Source organism: Festucalex cinctus, chromosome 19, assembly GCF_051991245.1.
Source record: "Festucalex cinctus isolate MCC-2025b chromosome 19, RoL_Fcin_1.0, whole genome shotgun sequence".
Classification (NCBI taxonomy): Eukaryota; Metazoa; Chordata; class Actinopteri; order Syngnathiformes; family Syngnathidae; genus Festucalex; species Festucalex cinctus.
Window position 1 is genome coordinate 12,042,026 of NC_135429.1, and position 19,581 is coordinate 12,061,606.

The 19,581-nt window shown below is 39.6% G+C and overlaps 2 protein-coding genes across 4 annotated transcripts in view; one reads left to right on the forward strand and one right to left on the reverse strand.

Annotated features, from left to right (window-relative positions):
- The window catches only part of tax1bp1a (Tax1 (human T-cell leukemia virus type I) binding protein 1a), a 17,348-nt gene extending 14,722 nt beyond the window's left edge, over nucleotides 1-2,626 (forward strand). Inside the window, exons 16-17 of one of the 2 annotated variants that reach the window (XM_077506664.1) lie at nucleotides 141-223; nucleotides 1,095-2,626. In XM_077506664.1, the coding sequence (XP_077362790.1) occupies nucleotides 141-223; nucleotides 1,095-1,305 (294 nt within the window). In that variant the 3' untranslated portion in view covers nucleotides 1,306-2,626. The remainder of the gene's footprint in view (nucleotides 1-140; nucleotides 224-1,094) is intronic. The other variant, XM_077506665.1, reaches the window with a different exon arrangement.
- LOC144007239 (juxtaposed with another zinc finger protein 1) lies at nucleotides 1,834-18,700 on the reverse strand. 2 transcript variants are annotated; one of them, XR_013280125.1, is made up of 6 exons: nucleotides 18,238-18,700; nucleotides 11,236-11,308; nucleotides 9,199-9,395; nucleotides 6,046-6,215; nucleotides 4,458-4,910; nucleotides 3,396-3,432 (listed from the first exon to the last, which is right to left on the reverse strand). XR_013280125.1 is itself a non-coding variant. In XM_077506685.1 (5 exons), the coding sequence occupies exons 1-5, from the start codon at nucleotides 18,350-18,352 to the stop codon at nucleotides 4,734-4,736; spliced, it is 732 nt and encodes a 243-aa protein (XP_077362811.1). In that variant the 5' UTR covers nucleotides 18,353-18,700; the 3' UTR covers nucleotides 1,834-4,733. The 2 variants fall into 2 exon arrangements, 1 of the variants encoding a protein (XP_077362811.1); XM_077506685.1 differs by having other exon boundaries at nucleotides 1,834-4,910.
- Nucleotides 18,701-19,581: the final 881 nt, after the last annotated feature.

Consider the following 19,581-nt stretch of genomic DNA (forward strand, 5'->3'; position numbering starts at 1 on the left):
ATGTAATTTAAATTTTGTACAGTATTTGGTTGTATAGGAGTAAAATAAATCAGACTTAACTCTGACGCACTTCTATTATTTTGAGTTACCGTTTTGGAATATAAATCCACCGCTGTTGTTCTTGTTGACGTGTGTTGTAGTCTGGTGACGGAGCTCAGCCATCTTGTGACCATCAGTCCAGCAGACATGGTGAAACAAGAAGCAGCTTCTGCTTTGATGCAAGGTAAGTCTCTCACTCTCTCTTCCACATGCACGACACACACAATTAAATACTGTATGATTAATCTTTTCATTTTTTTATCCAACTAAGCAAAATAGTGGTGGTCAGAATGGTGCAAATAACATCTTGCATAACTGGCTGCAATAATAATTAATACTCAAAATAGAAATGAGTGCTAATTACCTTCAATTTATCAGAACACTTCAAAACATGCTAAAAACGTAACTTTCATTAATATTTCTCCCTGTATGTAAAAGAGTAGCTCCTTAAATTACTTTTTCTAAAAATTCAGACAACCAACCTTAGCATTAAGGAACGTTTCTTTTTCTTTTTTCTTTTTTTTTTTTTAAACTTGGCATAGCTTAGCGCAGCGGTTAGCTCGTCTGCGTCAGTAAGGTAGCTTAGCATAGTTTAGCTTACCAAAGCCAAAAAAAAGCGGTTCCCGGTTACTTCTCTTGACTTCAATAACTGTCATTGTTGATTTAAATATGAATATGATGGGTTTTATTCATTTTTTAAACCCGGTTTGAGATCGTTTTTTTTTTTTTTTTTTTACGTTAGCCGTGGCTAACATGTTTGTCTCACCAGCTAAAGCAGGCTCTCATTTTGACCTGTCAATCAAGTTCCGGTGGAGGAGGGACTTCCGGTTCAAATCGATGTCAATGGCAGATTTTTTTTTTTTTTAATATTTAAAAGAAAATACTTTATAGACTGAAAGAAATATACTAATTGTTTTATTTATTTATTTTTACATTTATTATTTATCGGTTTAACTCTTAATTTGTCACAGCGTTACGTAATAGTAACATGCATCAATACAATTGACAATTGCACTCAAATACTAACACATCTTTGCTGACTGGCAATCCCACAGCAGCGACGTCCACAAGCGCTGCCCGCTGTGCGAGGTGATCTTCCCCCCGCACTTTGAGCAGAGCAGCTTCGAGCAGCACGTGGAGAGCCACTGGAAGGTGTGCCCCGTGTGCTCCGAGCAGTTCCCCCTCGACTACCAGCAGCAGCGCTTCGAGAGGCACGTTCTCACGCACTTTGATGGCCACGTGCTCAACTTCGATCAGATCGAGTGAACCAACCAGACCCGTCCCGGGTGTCGTCTGTTTTGTTAAGTGTACAATCATCGGCACTTTTTGCAGGTTACAGGTTATGTCAAAGCTGTTTGAGCAGTTATTCCATATCCTTTTTGTCCAGTTTTAAGGTCCATGCGTTACTATGTGTTTACGCATATATTTTTTCTCCACTAGTGCTAGTGTCTCTTTTGCAGTTAAACCTTACTAGTAAACTTCTGTGGTACACTACAAAGCCAAACTAGTAGGCTAGCTGGTCGAGGATGTTCAATAAATTCTCAAACAGCTTTCCATACTCAACACAAAAAAAGCTTTGCTTCCACTTTATATTTTATTTTTGAAAGCTCATCTTTCCTTCTCCGACGCACCTTTAGTAGTGCATGTGGATATTACCGGTATGTGTTCAAAACAATTATACAATAAAATAAACACACACACTATTGGCTGTAAAGAAAAAAAAAAGATATATTTCATTTTAAATGTAAATGCAAAGTGAGATGTCTAAGAATGGACTTCCAAACCAGAACGCTGCTCTTTTTCAGGAAAGAGGTAAAAAATAAAAAAATACATTGTATCTGCACTAAAAAGGCTTTATTCTGAATGTAATGTACATATGGAAATGTGTGCGATGTGTACTGTTACTGGGTTAGTCCTGATGATGACTGCACTTTCTACTTTATGTTCAGGTGGTAGGAAGCTCTCGAAGATGCTGACACTTTTTGAAGACCATTTGAGCATTTTGCTATTCCATATCCTGGATATCCAAGGTGTGTACTAATAAGTAGTTTAAGTACCGGTGCCTCACTAGTAAGACAATTCAATTCAGTAGTAGAATGAATGAATGGCTATTTTTCACACTTCCAAGACATTTGAATCTACTGAAACGTGGCATGACTACTCGTTGGCCGGGTTGTTACTAGTGCAGCACAGTAGCTTACTAGTGAGGTTTAATTGTGTACTAGTGGGCCAAAAGTGTCAGGAGTGGGGGGGGAACATGACACAGTTGTGTGAGGAGAAAGTGCATAATAGTACATGAACCTCAAGCTGGATATCAAAGATATTGAATAAATGGTTTTCCACTCTTATGTTACAGTCATATTTGAAGTTCTCCTGAAAAATACAGTATTTGCTCTGTATACATTTAGACCTCATGAATGAATGTCCACGTGTATTTACATGGCTTCATGTCACTGCTGTCATTAACGTGAGCCTTGACGGTGTTGTTTATTCAGGCTTTACAAAATTGCACACAAATCACAAGGCCAGTATGTGAGCGTGTGTATGTTTTGCTGCGAATGCTCATGAATAAATGACCTTAACCAACCATTCGCATGTGATTTGATTTTTTTTTTTAACGAAAACACAATATGACTGTCAGTCTTTATTTTTGCATTTTTCCCCAGGCAGGTGCCTGTTTACATTGAAGCAGCTTCACTTTTATATAGAAAGACAATACACCCCCCGAATACAAAACACTTATGTCCACGGTACATACGAAAATATAATTTAAAAGCACTTTAACAAAAGGACATGTTACGATACATTCACTGTACATTGTAAATACGGGACTCCCGCATCTGTGGGTTGCACCCACCCACCTAACTCGATGTGTGTAATACTGTCCTGTCATTGATCCACGTTTGGACTCGTTACCACGGAGACTAATGACAGAGCTGCTCATTATGGATAAGAATTTTCTTAATGCACAAAAGAAGAGTGGAAATGTCACTGGACCCATCACAAAAACAATGGTCCCCCCTCCCCCTCCCCTCCCAAGAGGCAATGAGTGATACACCACCACTGTCTTTCCTGCTCCACAGGATTGATGTGGCACAGAAATGACACAATAACACTCTAGGCTGATGTCTATGCAAACACACATCTGGAATGCTGTCATCTACAACACAAAACAGGTTGTAGCTGCTAATCTCTTTTTTTCTTTCTTTTTTTTTTTTAAGTACAAATCACCCTTCAGAGTACATGCAATAAAACATTCAATGTACACCCACATTATTTCTTGTCTTTTTTTTTTTTTTGGCAACACAAACATGGCCGCCCTGTTGTTGCCTCATCCCCTCCCCTCCCACCCCAATCAGGCACACGGTAAGGTGGACGTTTGGCAGTGGAGAGCTGTTGGCAACCGTCATGGAAAGAACAAAAAGCTATGTTGGCAACTGGAATGACACGTCCAATATATGGAGCTCAGTATGAAAAAAAAAAAAAAAAAAAAGTCTCACTGGTGCGTAGATACGCTACGGATACCCAGGCATGACATGGGGCGGGGAAAAAATAATAATTGTGGAGACAATACACTATTTGTGGCCAAACAAATTCCTTTGAACAACAAGAACATACGGGTAAGCAAATCGAGCGCGCCTTAGCAATAAACCGATTGCAGAAGGTGCGCTTGATTTGCCTACCCAACTGTCCGGGAATGATGTTCATGATATCATTTATGCACATGGCTCCCAGATGCCATACGATAGCGGCAAAGCACTACTTTTATATAAATGAAACACCTCAAATTCACTAACAGTTCCGTGGTGCAAAGCACACCTTCCGTCTAAGTGATGCTCCTCAACTCTCTTCAACAAAGTTCCTTTGGCACCAAGATGCTGCAAGATGGCAGCAAAGCACTACATTTGTTGAAATGGAACAACTCAACTCACCTCAACATAGTTCTTTTGGCACCAAGATGGGAGCAAAGCACATCTTTTGTCTAAGTATAGTGTCTCAATTCACATCAACTTAGTTCCTTAGCATCAAAAAGTCACGGAAGTGTGGCAAAGTCAAATATTTTAGAATTTAAAATATTACTACATGTGGAAACAATTTAGAACCACCACCCATGTCATGTCTGGTAAAGTTTAGTGAAATATGAACTGGAGTATTAGAAAAATATTTGCGATGGAACTTCGGACCATTCAAGCCAAAATACTGACAATAAAATATACAAAATAAAGCTTGCAAATAAAACTAACTATTCATGTAAATGCTTGTGAATAAGCTTATAGTTTTTATATATACAACTACATAGGCGTCTACTGTTTATATAGCAATATATCTATTTGAAATATAACTTAGTCGTAACCCCAAAAGCTCATGTGAGGCCGCCGATCCAAAGTCAGTAAACAAAGCAAAAGGAGTGAACGCACCTCCTGGTTTGGATCGGTGACCGGAAGGTCGTCGTGCGGGGGTCGGGGCTTGGTTGCACTTCCTGTCTCTCACTTCCTGTCAACTTCTTTTAGCACCTTATGCAAGTCAAACCGAAATCAAATGATAGCATATACGAAATGTGCAAATGTACAACAAAAATAATACAAAGATATACTTTTTGGAAATAAGAGTGAGATAAGATGGATAGAAAATGTAAATAATAATGGAAAAAGAACTTAAAGCATGCACTTTAGTGTGAGGAGCCCTTTCTGGGTCTAGCCTTGAATCTTGCGCAGAATCTCGGTGGAGACGGGCGGGTGGAAGTTGATGGTGTGGTGCCGCAGGCCCTGCGACGTCTTGTAGCTCTTCCCGCAGCGACACTTGAACGGCTTCCTCACGCGGATCTGCGTGCGGTGGCCGTTCTTGGCGTGGTACTTGATGCCGTTCACGTTCTGAGAGGGAAGAAGACGACGCACGCTCGCTATGACATGCAACACAAGAAACCTGTTTTTTTTTTTTTTTTTTTTTATAAGCATAAATCTTAAAAGCGGGCGTGGAACGATCGGGAACACGTCCATAAAAACGTCTACATCTCATAAAGTGCTCTGTCATGTTCAAATGTGTCAATGTGACATTGAAATTAGTTTTAATGCTGCTGTAAAAACGTCACTATTCTTAGCTATCGGAATCGTTTTTTCGACAAGGGTGACTGACGATCTGCTTCTCAGTAACTTTTTGGTAACTTTACAGATTACAGTGGCTCCTCTAGTTTTGAATAAAAAATAAATAAGCAGAATGTAAAGAATTAAACAGTTTGTTTGTCGTGATTATTCATGATGCAGCGCCTCTTGATTTAGCCACTAGGGGCAATATTATGCCAACATGTTATACACGAAGAAGATGGTCACAACTGCTCAGTAAGCTGCTGCTGCAGTAATATTAGCCACTTTTTTCCAGAGAATAAAGCATCTAATAACAATCAACATCAATGCTAGTTTTGTTAGCCCATCTACTGCATTTTTTATTGTGTGTTAGCATTAAGCTAGTGGACTTTCCCTAGGTAATGTGGTTTTAGCTAGCGTAGAATGAATAGTAAGAGTAGTCGAAGAAAATAATGTTATCATTATTTTCATTAAAATGACTTGTTTAAATATCTGAATACAAAATTTAAAAAAAATGCTAATTCTAAATAAGAGTGTCAATAGTTGGTAACAGTAGTCTGGTACAGCGTAAATGTACAGATTTTGTGCTTATTTTATTCTTTCGTTATATGAAAGTAAGACAAAAATGCAACTCTGTGGGAATATTTGAGCTGGCCTGAATAATCTTAACATCATCATTGCTGATTTTGTCCTCTTAAAAGGTCCCAACCGCAGCAGTCATGCGACAGTAACGTTCGCATACCCCCCAAAATATTTTTTTAAAAATTTGAAAGAGGTTTTTGTTTGCTGTTGCATGGTTACAGAATTATATTATCACTACTTTCAATCATGATATTAATGTGTGGGTTTTTTTTTTTTGGTTTTTTTTTAGGCAACGTGATATTTGCCTAACATCCATAAAACCCCATGAGATCAGCACCCTCACCTTGTATCTCTTTTTGCAGCCCGGCACGGGGCACGCAAACGGCTTCTCCTCGCCGCCATTCATGCACATGGAACTGAGGATGGACTCGGAGCTGATGGCGCTTTCGGTGGTCCAAGACTCGTCACTGTCTGACTCCTCGTAGTCTACCTCCTCTTCGTCGTACTCGCTGCCTGTAATCAGTCATAAGTTTTGGTATAAATATAGGAAGCTTGAATACACATACATATATATATATATATATATATATATATATATATATATATATATATATATATATATATATATATATATATATATATATATATATATATATATATATATTTTTAGTTAAACAAATTACCCTCATCAACAAATTTTTACAAAATCTTTTAATCAGAGATTCAAGTTAACTTTTCTAGAGGAATTTTTCGCTCTAATTCCGAATCTGCCCTTGTTTTTTTTTTTTTTTTCTGTAGCACATAATAATATGTAATATAGAAATCTATTTAGTAATATTTATAAATTAAAGATCAGGTTCAGTAGTTTTTTTTAGGTTATTGATATAAATTGCAATGTATAGTAAAATGGCATGGTTTTATAGGTCAAACTTAAAAACAAAAAATTAAAATAAAATAAATCTTATAGGATTAAAAAAAAAAGACATTTACGTAATCAATGTCAAAAATATGTTTAGGGACACATAAAGCCGTCTCATTAAAATTTGCACTTGACCAGTGTGATTAAACATTACGCAAATATATGTTTGAAGATTGGCAAATTACTTATCTTTATTTATTTATTTTTAACTTGGCATACTACAGTGGTGCCTTGAGTGAGACATGAAGTTTTTTATTTTATTTTTTAAAAAATGTGACAACACTGTAATTAGAATGCAAAATAATAAAACGTGCATCATGATTAATTCATTGTGACTTCTTCTGGTGTGTGGTAATTAGCCACCGGGGGCAGTATAATACACTCGTGAAGACAAAAGAAAGACTTTCACAACTACTGTTAAGCGGCTCTGTAAACTGAAACATTTTTGTTTTGTTTTTTTGCAGAGGATGAAGTCCCGTGATTCTTGCCATATTGTGTGTCTACCTGAGTTGATGTACATAACACCACTAAAAATCACTAAAAAACACTGTTCGTTAGCTCATTGTTGTGTTTTAGCATGAAACTAGCAGACTCCGATTTGTGGTTGCATTAAATACATAATGTGTAATATTTGTTTTGTTTTAGTTTGACAGTATCTCTAGGTACAATATACATTGGTATGTTATTATAAATTACCAAAGTTGTAACCCCCCCCCACAATTTGATTGAAGCCAGTAAACAAAAATGGCAAAAATGGAAGTTAGCCCACCCTTGTTCTCATTTTGCTATTTTTTGAGGATTGTGTATGTGTGTATTTGTGCTAGTGGACCACATTCTCACACAAAAAAAAAACACCTTGTCCATATCTGCATTCTCTTGTGCCTGTGAGTCAAAACGCAGGGATTGGCACATGGAAGGCAATCATTAAGTGGGAGTGATCGCCATTGCTCAGGCTGGAAAAGTACTCTGGAGAATAGTTTCCACTCTCGCACGCGCACACCAGCACACACTGGCCCCCCCACCATCACACAGGAAATTCTGCACCTCAGCATGAGGAAATGGATGGTACCCTGGCACATGTTGAAATGTGTGCATGTGTGCGTGTAAAAGTGCAGACCTAACACTACGTTCAGGAACCATTTGGGCTGCTTCTGAGCTGCGCACATTTATATACACACTCACAGCCTCATGTGAGCACACAGCTTGACAGCTGCTTTGTAATTAGAAGAGTGTTGACTGGTCTGCTTGCAGCAGGAGCCTGTATATTTAACACACACGCACACACATACTGTGTAATGGGGGTAAAAGGGGGCTCATCCTAATATTAGGTTGACCAGCTAAAATGCCCACAAAAAAATGCTCACACAGTAGCACAACGAATTAAACAGTTTGAGCGTCACAATTAATTAAAAATGCCGATTGACAATCTCCGTCTGGTGTGTTTGCCTTGGCCATCAGAGGGCAGTGTAATAGACATATGACATAGAAGAGTTTCACAAATTGATGACTCAGCAAACGCTCGTAATAATAATTTTCAGAAGATGAAGACTACATGCCTTTAAGTATCATTATATGGTTGACCTACGTGTTAAAAAAATGTGTAACTCTCACAACATTGACGCGAGTTTTAGTAGCCCATCTATGGCGTTTTGCATTGTGTGATAGCATTAAGCTAGCAGATTTTTTTTTTTTAACTCATTCACTCCCGGCCATTCTCACTGAAGCAACTCCCTTCGCTCTGCTTTACTGGATTTTGACTGATTTTGCAGGGCCCACAGAATATCGTGCTCTATTGCTATAAAAACATGGAACCTACCAAAAGAAAGATCAGAGTGTCTTCTTTCATCAAGAAAAAAAAAAGTATATTTGTTTATGTTTTCGTTTCGCAGCAATTAGCTAAGTTTCATCATTATTCACAACCCTGTTTAAAACACTGGGGAAAAGAGCCTGTTGCAACATGGCCCTGGTTGAGCTCTTATACTCTGTTGCCACCTGCTGGTCGTGTTTTGCAATAACTACCATTGTTTTAAGCGACCTCTTTAAGTCAGAGGCTGCATCAAAGCCTTCTCTATGCTCTAGGTTACAAAAAAAAAAAAAAAAAAAAAACGTGTTTGGGACCATGACAATATTTAAAACAGAACGTTTTTATACGTTTTAGGGAGAAAATGAGTTAAGTGATGTGGTTTGGTTAAATCAACGTGTTTGTTGTGTCTAAACTGCAATTAAGACTGACAATAAACATCTGTCAAGACAATTATGCACATTAGTAGAACAACTTAGGGCACTAGTAAAACTAATGTCTTGCTAGTGACGTTTTTTCACGACTACCTTCGAATACTGTGTGCCATTTCTGCTCACAACTAGAACTATTACGCTACTACTGAGGTAAAACTGTGCACTACGAGTATGACTAGTGAAGCACTATATGTTAACTAGTAGAATTTTATGTCACTAGTAGTGCAGTCGTTCTACTAATGCCCTGAATTGTCTTACGGGTGAGGACAAAAGGTATACTAGTGCATGGACAATTCAGTGCACTAGTAGGATAGTGATAAGCGCGCACACCTGTGGTCGTACCTGTCGGCGTGCTGCTGCGGAAGGAGGAGGAAGGGGTGATGGGGGGCGTGACGGGCGGCGTCAGGTTGCCGCTGGTGTGGCGAGGGGGCGTAGCCGTGCTGTTCCTCGACAAGGCGCCCGTGATGGACAGCGACAGCTTGGGCGCGACCTTCTTCTTCATGGTCTCCTGCTCCCGCCGCGCAGCGTCCGTCATGAACCTGACGGGAAATGAGTCACCGGTTATTTACACAATGTGGATTCGACCGCTCTTAAACGTTTCATTTGAATGACAAAAGAAAAAGAAACAAAAGAAAAAGAAATTTGAAGTAAAGAAAAAAAAATTCACACTTGTAGCTTAGTTTAGTAAAGGCGTGCACTAGATGTCATTCATAATTGACAACCCCCCCTCCCTAAAACATAATTAATAGGGATGTCAAAATTAGTGAATTAATTTTGAGTTAATTTAAAGTTCTTTTAACGTCACCATTTTTTATTTTTTTTTACGTCTGATTACATTTAGCAGTAATAAAAGTAATAATAATGCATATATTTGTGGAGACTGGGGTCAAGTTGTATTTTACCATTTTAAATATGTGCAGAATTTCACAAGTTACTTCATGTTAAAGATTAGATAGCTCTAAATATGAAAAGAAAAATGCACTGAGCTGTTGCGAATGTCTTGCGAATGCAATTATACCATCTAGTGGCAGGCAAATGACCTCAACACAAGTCAATATCACACTTGTTTTTTTTTACAGTACAGTACATATTTTAAATTTTTAACTCAATTTTATGACTTATTATGAAATTACTGTATCAATGACTGACAGATGCCGTCATATTTCTATTTAACATTTTTTTCCCACTTTTATGTTAACGCAGATGAAAACTTAAAAAAATATTTTTATTGTACATTTAGAACATATATAAAATTTCCGATTTCACAAGTTATCTATTAAAGTCATGGAATTAATTACGATTAAAAAATCTGATTGCCTGACACCACTAATACCGGTAATTAATAATTTTGTTTAAACGCATTACCTTTGAAAACGTAACGACGGGGACTGAAATTTCTTGATGTATCTCTTAATTTTGCATCCTGAAGCTGATTCCACCATGAATTTCATGCACACCTAATTAATTAATTTGGTAATTGATTTATTTTTGCACTTGTAGTTTACTGTAAGTTTTTAATGACATTGCGTTTGTGTACTGTACATAAACCGCTAAAAATAAATGGCTACTCCAAGACAAGGAATTTATAGAGGTCAGTGTAATAATTTCCACAGATTTGTCTATTCATTGCTTTTGTACTAAAATTTGTTGAATTATGAGTAGAATTTATGGACATTATGTACTAGAAAAAGTGAAAAAGGAAGGGAAACACTTTGCAGCGACTACTTGTTGTACTCTTCTGGAGTTGTAATTCATCCCAAAGGTGTCGGTTGAGATCTCAGCTCTTCCAATAGATCTCATTCGAACATAGCTTTACAGGCCTTGCTTTGTGTTGTGGGAAGTGAAAAGGGCCCGAGAGGACAGTCCAGGAAGATAATGTCACCATTACTTTGCTACCGGTTACTGTATTGAGGAGCTTTTAATGACGCCCGTCGCTAACAGCCACTATTACGAGTGTTAAGTTTTGACAAGATCTAATTAAGATGAACAAACTGCCCCTGAAAATACATCCCGCCATCAAAACATGTTCCGGGGGACTGCAGATGACATTTACAAGCTTGCCACTTGAACAATTACACTCCCACCCCCTACAAAAAAAACTAAACTCTCTCTTTCAGTCGCATTTTTCTCCATGTTGCGGCCGATAGTGATTTAAGAGGCGTGTGATGCATCGGTTTGCCACACTTGCAAACAAACAAAAACACACATGAGCTGTCGTCCTGACTCAGGCGTCTCATGTCTTCTGTGGTTTTCTCTGCTGCTTTGCCAATGACTCATGACATTGTCGATGGGAGGACATCCGTCATTTGGACGGCTCCCACCCCTCCGGCGAAATGAACGCACGCAAACGCTGCCGCCTAAAGACAGGCCCGACGGTACCTGTTGATGTAGCTGAGGGCCAAGTAGGTGGGCTGCTGTTGCTCCTGCTTCTCCAGGACCCGCGGATCTGTGTCTGAGACCGAGAGAGAGAGATTCCACGTTAATCAAGAGGGCTTCTCTGTTCTTGCTGCCTGATAAATGAGCGGACCAATCACCATGGTGTGTCACGAATAACAAATTGCGTACAGTCACGGGTGACCATGACGGCCCTCTGTGAGGGCCTTCCCAGGCTTTGTGTATTGAGAGTCGCAAAAAAAAGAATTTCGCATGGGAGTAAAGGAGACACAAGGGCGCTGTGATGAATGTATACTGTGCATTGCTAAAACACACACAGACGCTCTTTGGGGCGACTTCCACTGCTTGAGGGGAGCACCATTAAGTCTGCCAGGGAAACCAGTTGGAGGGATGGGGTGGGGGCTCGCGGGTGGGGCTACCGTGAAGCACCAGCGCCATCAAGTGTTCGGCCACAGCGTGCTGGTCTGTGTAACAGTACATGCCGAGTAATGGCTATCAGATGGATGTGGCGAAGGAGTTGGATCATATCAGCGCAACTCTGAACAAAACACACCCCGAGTACTCCTTTTTCCAGCTTTTCCCAAATGTGTGTCTATGTGTGTGCGTGCGTGCCGGCCATCTTCAGTTTTCAGACTTTCACACCTCGTAATCTGAAACGAAAGCAGACGTCCGACAGAACGGGACAACACCAAGGAAACCGGCAAACAAGAAAACAAGCCCCGGAAAAGGAACACACTATTACACACACAGAATCTGCTACTACACTAATCGGGGTTCAATAGATGTTGGCACATAAGAAAAACATATACTTACAAAATACAACAGAATAAATTCTTTATTTACAATTAAACAAAGTTAAGTTGTATTTGGATTTACTTTAATATTCCTCTAATTAAAGTGGCAGGGCTGCAAATCAATGCTAATGGTAACCCTTTTCACTCAAGAGTACAAGCTACCTGGTCGAGAACAAACAAACAAACAAACAAAAACTTTGATACAGTAGTGCTTTTTCTTTATCTTATTAGTAACAAGTGTAAAATATTTGCTTCCCACTATTTTCCATGACAGCAACACAAATGCTAGTTTCCTTTGCCCGGCTAGCGTTAGCATTAAGCAAGCTAGAACAACTTATAAGGCAAAATTACAGTTTATAAAAAATGCTACATAAATCAATTATTTACAATTTAAAAATGTAAGTGTTATTTGGATTTATTTTAATATTATTCTAATTCCTGGGACAGGGAAGGGTTGCAAATCAATTCTAATGATCACATTTTTACTCGAGTAAAAGCTATCTGTGTTAGCTGCTGTGCTAACTGGTCAATAACTAACAAACAAAAAAACTTTGATGCAGTAATGCTATTTCTTTATCTTATGAGTAACAAATGTTGAATTGGTTTGAGTAAAATATATTCGTGACACTATTTTCCAAGACAGCAATACCAATGTAGTTTCCTTTGAGGGGCTAGCGTTAGCACTTTTAAGGCAAAGTTATGTGGTTGTTCATCAAAAGGTAATCCACAAGGCTCTGCCTCTTAAATTTAATTGTGTTAAAAACAAATATATTGAAAGGATGTGAGGCGGGTAAAATTACTGATAAAAGTTCCCTCAATATCACAGATTTCGGGAGGGTTTGGAACATATCCTTCGTAATAAACTGGGGTTGACTGTATAGGCAACCAGCGACAGGGTTTTATGCGGATACGAGGCCTGTGAGGTGAGCCAGGTGTGCAGACGCTGCCATGTTTACGACGTCCGCTCGCCTCGCAGCACAGGAAGCTGATGGACAGGAGGGCAGCTGCGTCTGTGCATATGTTTGATTCATTACAGTAACTAACGGAGGTAACTGTCTACAATTTTAGACATAGCTACACTGCTGCAACAAATCTGTCCATTTTCTATCGTGCTTGTCCTCATTCGGGTCACGTGAGCTGGAGCTCCCTGCTGACTTTGGGCATGTACATGTGTGTCTCAGATTCTGTTGCATCCAATCAAGAGTCAGCAGCGCTCTTCACACCAACTGTCTTATCAGCAGCACAAGAGTGCCCCCTTCTGATGCATTACAGTGCATGTGTGTGCACTGTGCGTGTGTCTATACACGTTCTGAAAGCAAGCCAAGAATGCACAGCTTGTTTTGCAGGCTGTTAATTAAGCCACACACAGCATTTTAACGTGTTTCTCGAGCAGCAGGCAGCCGGATGGAGGCCAAGAAGCGGGAATGTGGGCGGGGTTAAAAAAAAAAAAAGAGAGAGAGAGAGGTAAACTTCCCTGTAATTACGCGCCGCGGTGCATGGCGTGGCACTCGGGGGCCTGGCGACTTCCGCCACGCGATGATGTGTGAGCTCGCGTGCACGCCGTGAAAAGAGAGCTTCTACAGTTCCGCTTTAGGGATGCCAGTCCACTAATTGCACCGCTACACCCTCACAGGTCATTCAGGAAGTGGTATGGCAACATGCACCTTTCCGTGTCACACCTCCCCAAAAAGGATGCAAGAGTGTAGCTTTTAAGGGCAATGGATCGTTCGGACAGAGTAAAAGGCAAGTAAAGGGAAGTTGTAACTTACCGGGATCTTTGTATGATCCTAAATGTCATTTAATAATTAGTGTGCTGTAGAGCAGGGATATTAAAATTGCTACGATATTGTCGGCGTCATGTCACGATATTAAATGCAGCACGACTGTAAAAATTAAAATAAAAAATAAAAAGTTTGGTTGTCTTTGATTTGTGCGGTTTTAGCACCCTCTGGGGGTTACTTTATTAGTGCAGTTTAATTTGAACTAGGAATGTTTTGGCCACTGCAGCAATTATCACTCCATTAAGTCATACCAGCATGTATTTTTCAGATTTTTCTGTAGGAGCACACGCCATTGACATGTGACATGACATGAACAAGCTTATTTCTTTGTCATATCTGTTATTTTGTACAAAAGCACAAAATTATGCTTCCCCCCTCTCAGTGAGGTTTTGTACAATATTGTGAGCTTTTTTAATATCACCCACCTCCCCAAAATATCATAATTATCATATTGTGAGGTTCATAACATGATATTTATCGTGTCGTGATCCTTACATCGCTACAGTTCAATGTTCCACCACTACAATGGAGTTCATCATTCACACATCCACTAAACTGCAAACATTTAAAGTAAGCATTTGGATTTATTTATTTAGTCATTTATTTTCATTAAGAAATAACCACGCCCGAGGAAGAACAACCTATCAGACACAAGAGTGACCGATTGAGGCTAAAACAATAAAATGTTTGTTTTGTTTTTTTTAAATTGCAGGTCGTTTTTGTTTAATCTGGCATTATTATACAGTGTTAAATTTATATGCACATAATTGTTAAATTATGCTAAAATATTACCTGTTACTAAATTACATGCACAGTCAATGATTTGGTTTTTTTCCCTTCTTCTTTTTAACAGAAAAGGTTTCATAAATGCAATTTTAATCGGGATATCACACCACGCTAAAGCAAATATCTTCTTAAAATAATGGACTATGTCATATTTTGATTTAAAAAAAAAAAAAAAAAAGCTAAAATCAGTTACATTGTTGGTAAAACAAGTGATTCAGTTCTACAGCTGAAATTAAATTATTAATAAATATAATGAAATCAGTAATTGGTTCAGTTTTCTGTGTTTTCTGAAAAAAATGACGTAAGCTTTATTTTAGTAAGGTGACGACATGATCTAACATAATATTGTTTGTAACTCTTGCAAAGACTCACTAGGTGCTGATGCAGGCAGATAATCGTCACAAAAGCAAATAAGATCACCGATAATATTTGACGTAATGCTCATCAAGTTGCAGAGTGTATTCAGTGAGAACAAAACAGTTTGGGATTTCCCTACTTTCGCCCCGGGTCTTTTCTTCCTTGTTTTAATCTCCCCACCCCGTGCTCGGCTTCTTTGTGCTGCCTTTGTTGAGGTCGCAGGGCAGGTTGGTGCGCATGGAGGTGACACACAAATGTGCGCACAGGCAGATCAGCCTGACATCATCACATTCCTCAGACCTGACCTATCGGGACAACAACTAAACATCGTGCTCTGAAAACAATTTCCTGCGGCGATCGAAAAAGCAGGGGCTATGTCATTGCTGAGATGTTATCGCTTTTTTGTAGGATGAGGTAGTCGACACATATTAAGCGCTTTTCTCACGGAAACACTCGTCTGGTGTTTACTTACATGTGTGCAGCTGGGCTGGGGTTTGAATGACTGGAGGGGGCGGGATGGTGAGCTATGTGGTACAGAACAGATATAGCCACAAGAGGTCAGTATTGTCAAAAGAAATTAGGTTTTTGTTTTTGGTTTTTTTTTTTAAGGACATTCAGTCTGAACTTTTTAGCATCTTTCTTGACCATTTCAATGACGAGACTTCATTCTTGAAAAATACAATTTAATAAAAAAAATTATGACTTTACTTTCGCACAATGTTCTAAACTTTACTCAGAAAATATTATGTCCTTTTCTTGTAAAAATATTAAATCTCCTCATTCCTCATAATATGACTTTATTCTCACAAAATTATTTTTATTTCATCAGAAAATGTCTCAAAATACTGTATTGGATTTTTTTTCTTGTAATATTACGAGTTATATAGAAGAAATTGTGGCTGTATTCTCAAAATATTTCACCAATATTTTTGTAATTAAGACTCAACTTCTCATCTCTGCTTATTTGTTTTCTTTTCAATGTGTTTGGCATACATATTTAATGCTAAAAGGAGTTAAATTAATCCTAGCTTTTCTTTTGATTGATTACTGATCACATCTTCAAAGGATGGGTAGTTCTACATTATTTTAGCTTTATCTCGCCATATTATATTGGTCTCTTTATACATAGGCCTATGACATTAAAGAATATTAAAGTATTAGTAAGCTGTGTACTACATAATATGCACAGTTATATAAAAATGGGAAAGATAATCAATTCAAATTTCCTACTTTTTCCTCATTACACAAATTTATTCTTGTAAAGTTACTTTGAACTTCAAAAATGTTCTCTAATAATTTTTATTTTAAGTGGTTTTTTTTTTTTTAAACACTGAGAATTATATTTGTGTTTTTAAGGCTCTCAAGCTATTTTTCTACTTTTCAACATAGCCGAAAAGTCAATTTTACTGCAGAAAGAACTACAAAAAAAAACATGTGTAGAGCATCTGGAAAGTATACACAACGCTTCCCTTGCTCCACATTTTGTTATATAACAGCTTCATTTCAAAATGTAATAAAAAAAAAAAATCCATAATTCTAAAAAACATAAGCATTTAAAAAAAATGCATATATAAGTATTATAATGGAATTTGAAGGGAGAAATCAAACTATTCCATTTTTGAATACATCTCTTAAAAACAAAATGTGGAAATAGTGAAACCATGTGAATACTTTCCGGATGCACTGTATCTCAAGGAAAATAGGAACTCAAGTGATACGCCCTTTTCTGCCACACTACCACCTCAACCCCCTCCCCATCTCCGTGGTAACCGATCTGAGCGAGCGATTGATTGAACTTGTAGCCGTGGAGGCCACCGATGACCTGCTGCGGCATTAAAAGCGAGCGGCTGGTCATTAATGGGACTTGTAAACGACCTCTCTGCGCGGTTGATGGCCGTGGGCTCAAAAGGTCAAAATATGGTGCAGATGGGGGCCTATAAGGGCAACTGATAGCGCCATCCATTCATTTTCTATACCACTTGTCCTCATTAGAGTCTTATGTTCTACATTACCACAGGCTGGCTTACCAAGAGAATGTCACAGCTATTCACAGATTCGCTCCTTTTAACTCAAGGGATGAATAAGTGGCACACAACGTGTGCAGCCCTCCCCCCTCGTTCCCGGTCCATAAACACATCCTCTGTTCTGACCCCAAAGTGGTGTGACATCACATCGGGTGTCCTCACCCCGACTGACACTGGCACGGCCGCGCTCTTTATGGACAAGACAGCAGGTGTGACGAGTTGACGCCGAGGCAAAGTCTCCCTGACCCCTTTTAGAGGCTGCCAGTTGCCATGGCGACTGGCTCCATGAAACCTCCGGTCTACGCTCACTGTCATCCACTGCTTCCTTCAAACACACCATGAATAGTGATTAGCACTAATTATCTTTGTTACGCATTACTGAGTTCTGTGGTATAAAAAAAACTAAGTGGATTTGTGGATTATCTCAAAAATTGCTTGCTTCGTCATACGATGTTGCACACTGGTGAGCGTAAACGCAGCCCCAACCTTCATGTGAGGAGTTTGACAAGATGGTTGCATTTGACTAGTTTTGTCAAATGAAGCGCCTCAACTCACTTCAGCTCCATGATGCCACCAAATAGCTCTGGCAAATTTTACTATACAAAACAGAATCTGTGAAGAGGCAAATCCATGCACACTGAACCGTCAATATGCAATTAACCCTTGTGTGAATATAAGTATAAATGATGATTTGTTTATTAACGACCAGTCCATGATATACTCCGCCCCTTATGTTGCATGCAAACTTAATGAAAAGTGCAACAAGTTGAGACTTGTGCATTGGTGGGTGGGAACCAAAACATGCGTAATGCGCTGAAGTCACTTCAAATTGACAAGCTCACGTCAACGTACTTGAAAGGAGTGATTTGTTAATGCGCTCAGTCACTTGAAGCAGACGCGTTCAATACACAAGCCGACTCGCATCGGGCCCGCTGTGGTAAACATTGAAATGTTAGCTGGCGAAACCGCTGTCTGCCAGGTTGCTAATTAAACTCATATGCCGCCCGAGTGAAGGTGGAAAACGGCAAATACCGACGGGAAACAACCTTTAGTTTCGTTTTGAATGAAATACGAGTACTGTAAGCAAAACAAAAATTCAGAGGAGGCTCCACGTAAAGCCCGCAGCGTGAATAGCGGAACCCGAACCTATGAGGCTTTAGCTCGCCTAGCTAGGAGGTGAGCTAGCAGCGACTAGCTAGTTAGCTCTCTGCCCCCGCTCCTCCCCACCCACCGAGGCCGACTCACCGATATGATTGTCCTCGATGTGGACGATGAGCTCGGCGAGAGACTCGAACTGCAGCCCGCAGCCTCCGAACCTGCAGGAATTGGAGAAGAAGGAAGCGGCGGCGATGCCCGTCATGTTGTTTTCACCGGGGAGCGCGCTGGTGCGTTCACCGGGCGGAGGGGTGGGCCGGGGTAGGGGGTCTTCTTGCGGGAGCCGGGGCGGTGGAAGCGAGGGAGGTAGGCTGGTAGGGAGGGCTTCGGGTTCGAGTTCGGGGAGGGAACGGGGAAGAGTGCGGAGCAGCAGACACCGGGGCGGCCAGACAGGACAGCAGCGGACGCAGCTGGGAGGAAAGCTCGGCGGTGGGTGGGGGGTGGGGGCTGCCGGCCTGGCTGGTGTCAGCTACGTCATGACCTGCTTACCTGTTTGCACCTTTGCATGTGTGAAATCATGAAAACAAACCGCATTCACAATATTTTCGCTACACTGCTCCTTTTGCGCGTATTATACAAAATAATAAAGTTACAAGTGTGACGTATGCAGTGTGGTCAGTCCTGAATCTAATCAAGTAATTGGATTTCAAGATTTTCAGCGCTGTGTTGAAATATCATCATCATAAACCAATACTATGTAAAAAGCCGTCCATTTATCACTTACTGGAAATTAAATGTAGAAATAAGTGTAAAGAATTAGATTTTCAAAGCCCCACCATGCTGAGGTGACCATTCACTTCGTGGTGAGCAGTTGCACCACACTTACCTTTTACAATTTAAAAACAAAACAAGAACAAAAACAAATTGACCTTGGTTTTATTGGACCATGCCAAATTGTCCCGAACACGTTGGAAAACACATTATGGCTTCTCACATGGTTTTCGCAAATGTTTTTTGTAAAGAAAATAATCACTGCATTGCAAAATATAAATATAAAACCACAATAAAACAATGTAAAGATCTAAAGTGTTTTATAAAGTGTAATCCAGCTGACTGTAGAATTTGCATGTTGATGTGTGCCTTTAAGGGGAGGGGTCTAGTGATTGACGTCAGGCACTTTGACTCCAGCCCAAGTTGGCTATATACTATTGGTGCTTCTCCATGCTCCTTGCTGGTGTTTTCACTTTGTGTTTGACTGTTTGTCACAATTAATAAACAGGTGTATCAAAATAAACGGTATCCCTTTTCAGCTATCTATGCCAGGAACGTATAGTCACATTAGATGGCAGAAGATACAGAACGAATCATAGCTTTGTTTTCAACTAAACAGCCCTGTCTGCTTTTTATGATTTATTGATTTGGCGGTGTGACGTATGCTCTTTCTAATGTAAAACTGTAGTAGGTCGACACCAAAACCATGCACACATAATGTAC

Coding starts and splice junctions, on each gene's coding strand:
- LOC144007239 (XM_077506685.1), bottom strand. CDS start 18,352: ATGACGGGCATCGCCGCCGCTTCCTTCTTCTCCAATTCCTGCAGGTTC. Junction 11,309..18,237: donor CATCGAGGACAATCATATCG/GTGAGTCGGCCT, acceptor TCTCGGTCTCAG/ACACAGATCCGCGGGTCCTG. Junction 6,216..9,198: donor CCGCAGCAGCACGCCGACAG/GTACGACCACAG, acceptor GACTGATTACAG/GCAGCGAGTACGACGAAGAG.